The sequence below is a fragment of the Lutzomyia longipalpis genome, chromosome 2 (genome assembly GCF_024334085.1).
Source record: "Lutzomyia longipalpis isolate SR_M1_2022 chromosome 2, ASM2433408v1".
Lineage (NCBI taxonomy): Eukaryota > Metazoa > Arthropoda > Insecta > Diptera > Psychodidae > Lutzomyia > Lutzomyia longipalpis.
The window spans coordinates 39,265,810-39,278,502 of NC_074708.1; the positions used below are offsets into that span (position 1 = coordinate 39,265,810).

The 12,693-nt window shown below is 33.0% G+C and overlaps 2 protein-coding genes across 2 annotated transcripts; both read left to right on the forward strand.

Annotated features, from left to right (window-relative positions):
* Positions 1-1,156: 1,156 nt before the first annotated feature.
* LOC129791362 (inactive pancreatic lipase-related protein 1-like) lies at positions 1,157-5,381 on the forward strand. The gene is made up of 4 exons (XM_055829506.1): positions 1,157-1,283; positions 1,884-1,992; positions 2,966-3,727; positions 5,162-5,381. The coding sequence occupies exons 1-4, from the start codon at positions 1,235-1,237 to the stop codon at positions 5,238-5,240; spliced, it is 999 nt and encodes a 332-aa protein (XP_055685481.1). The 5' UTR covers positions 1,157-1,234; the 3' UTR covers positions 5,241-5,381.
* Positions 5,382-6,962: 1,581 nt separating this feature from the next.
* LOC129791359 (inactive pancreatic lipase-related protein 1) lies at positions 6,963-11,429 on the forward strand. Its single transcript, XM_055829502.1, has 4 exons — positions 6,963-7,220; positions 9,181-9,891; positions 9,956-10,124; positions 11,165-11,429. Exons 1-4 carry the CDS (start codon positions 7,160-7,162, stop codon positions 11,274-11,276), a joined length of 1,053 nt encoding a protein of 350 aa, XP_055685477.1. The 5' UTR covers positions 6,963-7,159; the 3' UTR covers positions 11,277-11,429.
* Positions 11,430-12,693: the final 1,264 nt, after the last annotated feature.

The window sequence follows — 12,693 nt, forward strand, 5'->3', positions numbered from 1 at the left end:
TACTTTTTATGGAGAATAAAGAAATAAGTTTAAAGGCAAAGAAATCAAAGATTGGTTGTTTAAAAATTCATCAAGAGCAAGAAAAGTTCATTAATTCTTATTAGAAAATAATAAAAGGTAAGAAAGTTAGAAAGAGTGAAGGAATCGCCAAAAATATTATGTTTCCTAACAGGATAAGGCAAAAGGTCCTGAACAAAGTTGTAGAATGAGAATTATTTGATCTGGATTGATTTTTTATAGTAAAATTCTTACTTTTCTTTCTCTCCGGAAAATCATTGAAATCTCTGCTAGAATTAGATGAAGCAAACTACAATTAATTCCGTTTAATAAGCTCCAGTTTCTCCTTTAATAGCAACGATTAATCTTTAAGATATTAAGACTTTATCAAAAAAATTTTAATCAACCTTTTCTGTATTGTTCTTAAAAGAAAAAGTCTTTTTTAAAAAAATAAATTAATTAATGAAAAAAAATCATTTCTCCCGCATTTTCTTAAAGGAAATAAATAAAAGCATGTGTGCCAATAAAAATCTATACGTTTAACTACTATTTAATAAAACCTAAAATGAGTGATTCACCTAATTGTGAGAATTTCTTTTAAGAAGAACGTGCCTTCTTTTTTTTCCTCTGAGTCTTTAAACTTATCGTTAAATTTTTATTTCATGAAGATTAAAAAATTAAAAGAAATGATGCTTTTATAGATCTTTTTATCACAAAATTTAGGCATAGTCGTGCTGGGATTTTAAAATATTACTGCCACACTTTCAATTCTTAGAATTATGTGATTCCTCGTACTCATTTATTGAAACTTTATTGGCTTTTTCTCGTCTCTTAAAAATTAATTCACCTGTTCCCGTACAAAAAGAACTTAAACTCAGCAACAAATTGAATATTTTCTTTAACAGAACAGTAGTAAAAAAAATTGATAAAAAAGTATTATTTATGTTCACACAAAAACTATTTTTTCCTCATTCTGTTTTTTTGCACCCCATGTGGCAGCGGGAAACCCACTGAAGAGGTTCTTACCTTGTTTCTATGTAAATTGGTATAAAGAAAAAGTAGTTGATAAGAATTCTTTTTGATTACTTATAAATCGCTGTTGGGTATGTAGACAGTTGTGACTGCTCTAGAATAGTTCTCCAGCGAATTAAGACACGAAAGGACGCAAAAGTAGAACCCCCGGTGAATTTGAGTTAGAATTTTAAATGCCTCTTCCCTAAAATTCTTGCAAATTAACATGCAAAGTGGAAGTGTCTATTTTATTGTCTTTTTATGCGTGTTATCAGGTAATAAAGAAAATTAAAGAAAATTAATTTGGTGTTAATTGTGATAAGTTGTCTCAAAAGTAAAATTAGTGAAAAAATTAAACGTTTGATTTATGGCTGTATAAATGTTGAAAGAAAATATAAATGTTTTCTGCAAATCCAAATTTCTTAACCCTTTAAGGTCCGCGATCAATCTAGCAAGCTGATTGCACTAAAAATAATTTTTAGGGGTTCCTTTGTGCTCAAATAAGACATTTTTGGCAAAAGATCCCAATTCAAAAATTTTCGGTTTTTCGTCCTTACTGATCCTGTGAGTCCTTGGGGATGTCCTTTTGTGGTCATAAAATGATCAGGGATTGTAAAGACATAGTCTTGTACTAATTTGGACTCAATATTTATAAAATAACTTTTCAAAAAAAAACATTTTCAAAATCGAGCCTTTGTGTCAGCGTATGACCCAATGGACCTTAAGGGTTAAGAAGGAAATCCTTGAATAATTTTGAAGCTCAACACTTTTCCTGGAAAAATGAAAAAAAAAAAGTTTCCTTGTGTTTCCATTTAAAACTAGTTTCGAATTTGATAACATTTTTGCATTGTCGTCTTCTGATTTAAATATTTCAGTGTCATTTTCGCAATGTCGCCAAAGCAGAAGTTCAGGGAGAATGTTTGAGTGCAAAGCCGCCGTGGAAGTTTGTCCGAATGATGATATCACATTTTGGCTTTACACGAGGTATGATGGCTTAAATATGAAACCTCTTTATTCAGAGCTTAAAGAAATTTAAAAGCTTTTACAATTTAACCCTTAGTTGGAACAAAAAAATTTTCTTTTCTAAAAAAATATCTTTAGTAGAAAAAGTTCTTAAGTACATATAGCATACAGTGATGCCTCGAAGTAATACTTTATTATTAATTTTTATTTCACTAAGATTTTTATTCAAACTAATTCTTCACGTTTTCTACGTTACAGAAAAGCTCCAATATTATCTGAAAAAAATTAAGAACCTAATTTTTAGGCAAATTTACTTATGTAATTAAAAAAGCAGAATTTACAAAATAAACAGTAGTGGCCTGTAAATAGTAGTATTCTTGAAGCTTAATTTTTATTCAATATTGAGGCTTTTCTCAGGCTTCTTCGATGCGCCTAAAGCAATTATTTTCATCCTATTAGGGGATACTATTTACCAAAACAATTTGCCTATTGATTCTTTAACATTTTCCATAATTTCTGTATCGCCTTAAAAAATATTTTACTGCGGATCATCACTGTAAATGCTAGCTAAACATCTTTAAGAGAGTTGTCTCAATTAATAAACCTTTAAAAAATTTAATAATACAAAAATCTGAAAAGTTGTTAAATATTTAAATGTGAAAATAAAGAAATTAAATAAATAAAAAATAAAGAAAAAATGCAACAAAACTTGTTCAAATATTTGAAGCATTTGAAGCACGTTTGCGATATGCAAATTTTATTGATGCTAAAACTTATTTAAAGAAGGCGTTCACTTGAAATTGAACTTGAACGCTATTTCTTATGGGAAAAGCATTTTTTTGTAGAAGGAATTAAAACTAATAAAAGAAATCAGTCAAACAGAATTCTTTGACTTGAATGGAATTAAAAAGAAAAAAGAATTAATAAGAAGTTTCCGAGATTTTTCTTTGCAAATTCAAGTTCTTTAATCAGACAAATCTCAAATATTTTCCAGGACAACTCAGGAAAATCCAACCCGATTAAATCTCGATAATCCTGACACAGTAAATTCTTCTCTTTTTGTTGAGAGTGCCCCAGTGGTAATCTTGATCCACGGATACACTGGTGATCATGATTACTCCCCCAACAGCGACATCCGCCCTGCCCTCTTCAACTATTCTGAATACAATGTTATTTCCGTCGACTATGGCCCTATTGCGGAGTCTCCATGCTACTTGTCGTCTGTTAGGAATTTAAAGGTCGTTGCGAATTGCACGGCTCAGCTGATTGATCACATGGTGGATCAGGAAATCTCCCCATTGAGTGCTTTTCATCCCATTGGATTCAGCCTGGGTGCTCATGTGGTTGGGATGGTGGCAAATTACCTCAAAGCGGGAAAATTGTCAAGGATCACTGCACTGGATCCTGCTAAGCCTATGTTCGTAACAGCCCCTCCTGAGGATCGTATCGATGCAGGGGATGCTCATTTTGTTGATGTCATCCACACGGATATCCTGGAAAGGGGTTTGCTTCTACCCACGGGGCATGTTGACTACTACATGAATGGAGGCTTCACCCAACCTGGTTGTATGAGTCAAACTGATACATCTCCAGGTTCCTGCAACCACGATCGTGCTCCCATCTACTTCGCTGAATCCATAAATAGTCAAAGAGGTTTTTGGGGATACAAATGCTTCCACTGGTACGCCTACGTCATGGGGTTGTGCAGGAAGGATGATCACTACACGGCTCTCATGGGAATGCACACGCCAAATAGGTGAGTATGGGGTGCATTGAGATTCCATCATCACACCTTGTCACACGGTGAAAGTCGCGCGACTTTCAGTGCCTCGCGCGCGATTGTAAAGAGAGATTTCGGCAGAGTGGTGACACATAATTCACATCACACACTTCCTACACATAAATACGGACCAACAAACATTGGATTCTTTTACACAACAAAATATGAGACAATTGGATAATGAGAGAAACTAATTTGAGGCAGTAAGACGAGTTTTTAAAAGTCTTTCAAGATGAAGGATTTCTTATTAAATTTTCTTTTCTTTGGAAATGCTCAATTTTTTTTATTTAAAAATTTTCAAAGTTAATGAAAAAATTGATTTTTTAAATTTCTTTTCATTGTATTAATTTATCCTGCTTTAAGAATCTCTCTTTCCTACATAACTCTCGCAAAATTACTAAGAAATCAATTTTCTAGAATTATTTTAATTGTTGGCTTAATTAGAATTTTTTCTTAGATTTCTTTTTCACGGAAAATTTATTTTTTATTCCTTCAATTTGAGGTCAAATCTATTGCTCTAGCTCTTAACTATCATAAAGTTAACCAATAATAATTAAGATTAAGAAACAATATAAATGATTTTACTACCACGATTGTAAAAAGATTTCATGCTTCAACTCACTGAATCGTCAAAAAAGTACTTTTGGGAACATCTTAAGGCACTAATTTTATGGTCCTACTGATGTGAGAAATTTATATAATTTACAATGGGCTTACAAATATCATCCACGGGGCATCAATTAAGGCAATTTCTGGTAGCAATAAAGGTTACTTTTAGTTGAGAAATCGAAATTGTTATATTGATGGTTAACAATAAGTGCAAAATGTATATAATTTGATGACCATGATTGCTGAATTCTTCGACTGCGGTTGACCAAAAAGACCTCACTTATAGACCTCAGCAGTACGAGTCTTGTATGTACATAAATAGTTACCAAGAAGCAAAGTAAAAAAACCAACTACCGTGGTCAGTGTCCATTGAGGTACTCAAAAACTTCAAGTCAAGGCCCCTACAGCAGGCAAAGAGTTCAAAAGAGAGAAACTTTGCAGGTCATGGTTAATTGGACAAACACATTGATCATTATGAAGCAAAAAGAGAGTGATTTTTCGTAAATATCTCCTCACTTAGCACGCATTTCTGTGACACGAGACACACAAATTGACACACAGAGCGGAGATGATGTTGAGAAAAAATTGTTTGTAATTGAGGTCAAGATCACAATGCATCCAAAGTTGTGCGTTTTTGTCTTTTCTTAATGGCCCAAATACCACATCCCATCATTAAACTTCTTCGCACCCAACAATTTTCTGCCCAAATTGCCAGATCATTTGCAATTAAATGCCTGTAAAATACCTCAATAATATACCGAATAATTTGCAATTTATCTCCTTTACATTTTGTCATTGCAGCACGCGAGGTTTGTACTTTGTTTGGACCAACAGGGAGGCACCCTATGCAAAAGGGCGAGAAGATTCCGAGACAAATTAGAGGTGGATCAAGGATCTGCACAGTAAATTTCTTAATAATTCTTCTGTACCAAAGTAATGCATTTAAAATCAAAATTCTGCAAAAGTCTTTAAGTAGGAAAAAAAATCCAAATTCAAATAGAAAAAATATGTATAAAGAAAATTATGCAATTTCGATGGAAAAACTCGCAACGAGCCAACGATTGAGTCATGCGAACGTGCAAGAGGTGTTTCACATACAAAGCACCATCATTGAAGATCGCAGTCATGAGTGAAAGAAATCACGAGAAAAATCAATTGGATTTTTGTGTGCCTCACATTTCTCTTCCGCTACATCTCGCATTCGCGTTTATCAGAGTTGTTTTTTGTGTGCAAAAGAGGAGAAGAAATACGGCGAAATTATGTTGGAAATGCGTTGGAAGAGAGGGAAATGGTTAAGAGAGCGAAAGTGTGATACTTTGCAGAGTGCTCGATGTTTTTGTTTTGCGTTAAAAATGGTTTGGCAGGAAAGTAAAGAGAATTTTTGGATTTATATTAGGGAAATAGAAAGAGATTAGCAAGGGAAAGTTATCTAAATTAAAATCTTCGGATTATTCATTAAGATTCAGATTATTCGTCAATATTTGTAGAAATATTAGACAGATAGACACCCCTTGTAGATTAGATATTTATGTTTTCGTTTTTAATGGTTCAGGGTGATTTAGCAATCATTTTTATTGAAATGGAGTCGCCTAAGTGAGCACCAGGCGTCTCCATTGCATTCTTCTGTTTATTAAACGGAAATATTCTGTAGCATATCCTTCTTTTGCACGGAAAAATCTTATTTTTTTATAATAAAATTAAGCAGGTAAGTCAATTAGACATAAAAAAGCATTTTTCGGTCAATACTAATTTATTAAAAAATAAATCTAAATTAATATCTTCCAGACATTCGATCGATTACAATACAGCCCCCACCTGCACAAAAACAAGACGAGTTGATGGGTATACTCTGAGGTGGATGGTAAAAGGAGCTCGAAAGTGAACTGAAATTCACACACGTCACGGTAAATGCAGCAGTGTGCTTATAATTGCAATGTTCATTCCTACTTCCTCGTCTCAATGATGGGGCTACGAAAAATGCGAAGGCGGGGATTTTTATTGCTTCTTTTTTTCACTTTATTTTGAAAGTGCCCACGAACATGGAAAATTAAATATTTCATTTTACTATGCGTGATTAGCATAACTATGTCACAATTGCACTGGGCCAGTAAGGGAAATTGTTTCTTTTTTACTATTTAATTGATATGAGAAATTATGCTAAGTTGTTTTACTTGTTTTGCTTGCATGGTTTAGTGAGTAAACATCGGTCAATTGTGGTCTCCCCAAAAACCTCAATAAATCAATTTTTGGAGAGTGTGGATCTCTCTGTCTGCGGTGTGATCTTGAGACTTTCTCGACAATCATCCATCACAGAATGGCACGCTGCTGAAGAAAAAAAAACTTGGGCCACTCATCTTTGGAAGCTGTTGCGGAGACTTATTTTCCTTTTTTTGCCAAAATCTTGCAGGGTGTGTCAAAAGACCCAAAATGTGATGATTTTATGAAGATCACGATGATTATTCGCACACTTGGGGCTTATAGGGGAATGCCCTGTGCTCGAAGTGGGGACACTCTCTCTTTCAACCAGCGACGACGCCTCGACGGTTGCCCCAACACCGTGTGTGTAGCATTCCACCGAAGGCCGACTCTACGGTCGAAGACTTCTTCTCTGTTGGGGTTTGAGCACCACCACTTCAGTGCTTCAGTGTTCCACAAACTCTTCGCAGGTGAAAAAGCATCGAAGATCGCGCGCGCAAGCACACACGAAAAAAAAGCTCCAACAGCAAAATAATGTTAATTCCCCGTGCAAACTTACGGTGATCGACACACATTTCCAGCAAGTTTTCCGCGAGTGATAAAATGCACAATCTCCTGAATGGATTACCAGTGATAGTTGCTCTTCTTCTGCTCTGTGCTCACTGTAAGTGATTGTTAAATAATTCAACAACAAAAAATAAATTCCCTCCATCGCACAAAACCTTTCGCCTTTGGCGACTAAAAGATAAATTGAGGAGTGAAATAATTTTCTCAGTGCAAGAACTTAATAAATATCAGTGTACTGGGGAAACTTTCACTGCACACCTTTCATATATGCATACAGATATCACTAACAACGTACATAGCGTCTCAAAGTGTAACGACTCCTCCTGCATAGACAGACATCATGACCATAGACAAGAGACATTATTGTTAAGTAATTTGCCTGCAACTTGCTGCAATATATATTCTCCGCACAGAGCACCAACGCACCTTTTCTCCGCGATCAATGGGTTTTATGGTCTGCTGGCAATGTGATAGTCACACAAATTGTCCAATTAATTCTTCAACTAAACGGAACATTAGCAAGCCCGAAAAGGCATTACAAGTGAAGACTTTTTAGCGGTTACGCGAAGCTTCTCTTTGCCCAATGCATGAAAATATCTTCATTATTATTGTGTTTATGCGTACAAATTAGCATGCATACATATACATGTATCTGGGTGAAATGCCATCGCGGAGAGTGATAAAAGAAATTGAAATATGCAAAATTGATGATGTATAAAAGTGAAATTTCAATGTGATTTTATGCGTATTAAATTTTCAATATGATACATATAAGACGAAAGCTGATCAGCTAATATACATAAAAGCTCACATTACAGTACAGTGGTCTACGCAGTATTACATTGTTTATTTTCCTTTCAATTTTTTTATCTATATTGGAGCTTTTTCTCGATGAAAAAAATTAAGAAAATTTGTTAAAAAGCTTTTAATCTGAAAGCTCTAATATGGCATGAAGATTAAAATTTAAGGAATCAATTCTACAAGAAAGTCCTGTATTTAATAAATTACTAACTTTCCTAAATTCAAAGAAACTTTTACAGACGTAGAAATCAATAGAATTATGTAGTTTTTTCAGACTTAGCTTTTGCATAGAAAGCTCCTGATCAATAGCTGATCAAACACAAAATGTCCTAAGCACTAGTTTGCAAAGGGCAAAATAAAAATTTTATTCTATTCTATTCAAACACAAAATATAATTAAAATCAATAAACTGATTAATTTTTCCTTAAAGCTTTCATATAAATTTAAATCATGAATAATTTATATTTTTTTAAGAATAAATCATTGGGACTTATTCAGCGACCAAGAAACCCTTGAAATTCGCTTGAAATCTTGAAATTTCAGTACAAAATTCAAAGATTTCAAGGGTTTCTTGGTCGCTGAATCAAGCCCATTGTTCACAAAATTTAATTGAAAAGCTCTTGATTGACAATAATTTATTGTTAGAAATTAGAAATTATTCTATTGCTTAAATTTATTTGAATACTTTAAGAAAATACTAGTCGTTTTATTGATTTATGTATAAAATAAAACTTTGTGTTTGATCAACTATTGCTCGAAAGCTCTTTAAATAGAGATTTCTTTAAAAAGAATTAAAGATTTTCTTTGAATTTCTTTTTTAAATCGTATTTAGTGCTCCTATTCATCCCATTTTAGTCTGAATTATTTTATTTTACTGCATTGATCCTGAACTAAACATTGAGATAAAGATAAAATTGAGTAACAGCTTTCTTTAAGATTAAATCATCAATTTTTCAGTAGATAAAATCATTTTAATTAATCTTAAAAGCTTTTAAGAGCTTTTATAATAAATTAATTTTTTATCTTTTAGATCTTACCCCTAAAACTCTTCACTTTAAGAAAATTACATAATGCCAACTTCGTGAATTCATGCAAAAACCATTAAACATAATTATGCGCTATAATTCGCGACTCAAGCATGAAAATCATGATTTAATTTGAGATGCGAGACTAATCTTAATTTACAATCTTCCCCAGATACAAAACTATGCATAAAAAATTGTTAAATTTAATTTATTTTACAAAAAAACAAACAGTGGCAGCAGGAGAAGAAAATAAGACACAGGATCTCTTCAAAAGTTCATCGTGCTTGGAAAAGCCCTATCGGTGTCCACATCCCAAAATCAACTTCTACCTCTACACACGACGAACGCAAGATGCGCCGGAGAAATTGAATGTTCTCGACCCTGAGGCCTTCTATTACACCCACTTCAACCCCAAACATCCCACGAAGATTGTCATTCATGGCTTTGGGGGTGGAAGGAATTTTTCCCCAAGTCCGGACATCCGGAAGGCCTATTTTACTCTCGGGGAGTACAATATAATCATTGTGGACTACAGTGCAGCTGCACGAGAGCCATGCTTGAGTCAGATGGAGTGGTCGCCACGCTTCGGAAGTCTCTGTATTGCGCAACTTGTTAAGTACCTGGCGAATCAGCCACGCGGCGTAAAGCCAGATGATCTGCACTTAATTGGCTACAGTGTGGGTGCTCACTTTGCTGGGCTCGTTGCGAATTACCTCACACCGGAAGAGGGTAAACTGGGGAGGATCACAGGCCTCGATCCCACAATTTTCTTCTATGCTGGTGCAAATAATAGCCGTGATCTCGATCAAACGGATGCCCATTTTGTCGATGTTATACACACAGGGGCGGGAATTTTGGGGCAATGGAGCCCAAGTGGGCATGCGGATTTCTACGTGAATGGCGGTACCAGTCAGCCAGGATGTGCAACGACTAGTATATTCGGTAGGATCACTCAAAAAATGCTCTTAAATTCGTTTTATTTTAATTTCTTAAAATTGAATTTTAGACACCCTGGCGTGTGATCACACCAAAGTCACCCCATATTTTATTGAATCCATCAACAGTCCCAAAGGATTCTACGCTGGTCCTTGTCCAAACCTCTTAAGTTACCTGCTAGGATGGTGCGAACCGAAGGATTCTGAATTTGTTCTAATGGGTGAACATGTCAGTCATGAGTAAGTGTTTGCACATACCTACAATAAAAGCTCTCTAAAAGCTCCTCTCACCCGAGATAACTGGCAAAATAATAATAATAAAATTGTCGGAAGTGCATTCTTTGGTGGAATAAAACTCACAACAAGGCACTAATTTAAATTAATAACGTGTAAATTTATCGCTCAATCTCGCTTCAAGCAATGTGCGTTAATGTTTCGCTGACTTGTTTTTACAACATTTGCACCAATCACGAATAAATAGGCTTAAAATTTAATGCATCAAACGTGAGGAATTAAATAACGAGTGAAATGATTGAGGAATGATCGTCGAGTGACAAAGTATTAGGAGAAACCTTGAGTTTTCGCGTCAGAGAAATAAATTTCACAGCAAGAGCAAGATACCTTAATGATCTTTAATTGATTTTTACGCAATATCATGCGTTGAAAATATTGCAGCATTGATGCATGCTGATTTGTTTACAGACAACATAATTTATAGATGGTTCACAGAGATTAGTTTGGAGGATTTTAATTCGAGTTTTAACTTTGAAATCTGACATCTGATGAAGTCTAGATAATAAATTTTCAACCAAAATTTTTGGATTTTTTTTTCCAAAACTGATTCTTTAATCAATTTTATTCATAATCGAATCATAGCTTCACAAAACTTAACAGAAAAAGAGAACTACTTGACGGGCTTGAGCGAATCATAGAGCTTTTATGTTTGGCACTCAATTTTATTCTTTGTCTTTAAAGCTACTTCTTGTAATTCAGAAGAAATAAAAAATCAAAAGAAATATATATTTAAATAAATTCTTCCCAAAGAACTTCCAATCCAACAAAATTCTAACTAAAATTAGTTAAGAAATTGCAAAAGTTCTTGGAATAAAATTAGCCATAAATCAACTCATTATTTCTAACCATAGAACTTATCTAGTAATTAAAAAAAAATGAATAAAGTAGTTTTATTAATTTTGTCACTAATTGGCAATTCTTTTAAAATTCATTTTAATATTTTTTTCTCAACATTTGCATTTTCCATTTTAAATTTTCTTTTGCAGAGCCAGAGGAATTTACTATGTAACAACAAACGCCAAACCACCTTATGCGCGGGGTTTTCCAGGAAAAGGCCGCAGAACATCACGCAATGGTGTCTACGCTGGGCTGAAGTAGAAGAATTTACAATTTTTTTTCTTTCAAAGTGAGCATATAGAAATGGTTGTGATTAATATAAGAATTAAAAAAAAAGAAAACATTGAAAGAACATTGTACAGATAGTTTTAGATTTTAAGGCACAGTGGGGAGAATAAAAACCTTATAACAGTATAATATATTTTTATTTTTATATATTTACTTACAGACTATTTTTCTTTTATTGTAGCATTTTTCTTGTTTTAATTTAATACTTGATTAATGTTATTTTAATTATTTTTTTTTTAGTATGACGAACAGTTAGTTAATGCTTTATATTTTGTGTGATTTTTTGTGGCTGTTTGGTTAATATTTTTTTGGAATTTTTTCATTTATTTATCTTTTTTTTTGTAATTTATTTATTAAATATTCATTTTAGTGATATAATCCGGATATTAGTTTTTTTTTAATCATGGACACAGTTTATTTTTTTTTTAACTTTATATAATGTACATTTTATGTCCATATTGAGAAGAGTTTTCATCAATTATGCCCGATTTGTTTTTTTTAAGGAAGGAAGCTTCATATTTAGGGAGGGTGAATCTAATTTGCACCCTGTTTTTTGGTTTTACAATTCTCTTACACTCTACTCTCTCCCACATCTTTCTTACCACCTATAATTTTAAATTTAACGAAATTGAAACATAATTACACCTATCACCAATTTCTACTTATCAACTAGCTGTATTTTTGCCTTGCTATTTGCATTGCAATCTGCTTTTCTTCATGCAATTTATGTATATCAGTTTTTCCTCTTTTTCTGGTTTTTTTCTTTAGCAAAATAGCAAGGTATTTTATTGTCTCGTCACTGCACGCTTTCATTGAAAATTACATACATTAGCCTAGGATTCAAAGTCTCAAAAATGTAATATTACCTATTTTATGAGAATATTGTTTCACATACTTTTCGTTCACCCATTTGAAGAATTTTTATTAACATAATTTAATTGCTCAACTGAATTAATATTCAACTGAGGGAATTTTATTGCAGAAATATTGCAAAATTAAATTATGTTGATATTTGAATTGAATTTATGTGCAAGAAAATTAATCTGATTAAACTCAACAGAACTCTTTTGTGCAAATTGAAGAGTTTATTTGAGAAACTACTCAAGTCCATTAAATTTTTAAATAAACATGAGCAGTTTCTCTTTTGCGTAATATTTAACTTAATTAAACTTAGTTTTTCCATTTTCTTTTGCTAAATTAGTTTTTTTAATTGTAACAGATCCATGTCAAAAATAATGCAGCAGAGATTTTCAAAATAATTTATCTTGAAGCATTTTTTTCCAAAATTTATTTACTTTTTTGATTAAACTGTTATTTTTATTTAATTCTGAAAAGATAATTTATTTTATTTTATTTAAAAAAAAATTTAATTAATTTATCAGAATTAGTT

Coding starts and splice junctions, on each gene's coding strand:
- LOC129791362 (XM_055829506.1), top strand. CDS start 1,235: ATGCAAAGTGGAAGTGTCTATTTTATTGTCTTTTTATGCGTGTTATCA. Junction 1,284..1,883: donor CTTTTTATGCGTGTTATCAG/GTAATAAAGAAA, acceptor TAAATATTTCAG/TGTCATTTTCGCAATGTCGC. Junction 1,993..2,965: donor ACATTTTGGCTTTACACGAG/GTATGATGGCTT, acceptor AATATTTTCCAG/GACAACTCAGGAAAATCCAA.
- LOC129791359 (XM_055829502.1), top strand. CDS start 7,160: ATGCACAATCTCCTGAATGGATTACCAGTGATAGTTGCTCTTCTTCTG. Junction 9,892..9,955: donor TGCAACGACTAGTATATTCG/GTAGGATCACTC, acceptor ATTGAATTTTAG/ACACCCTGGCGTGTGATCAC. Junction 10,125..11,164: donor GGTGAACATGTCAGTCATGA/GTAAGTGTTTGC, acceptor TTTCTTTTGCAG/AGCCAGAGGAATTTACTATG.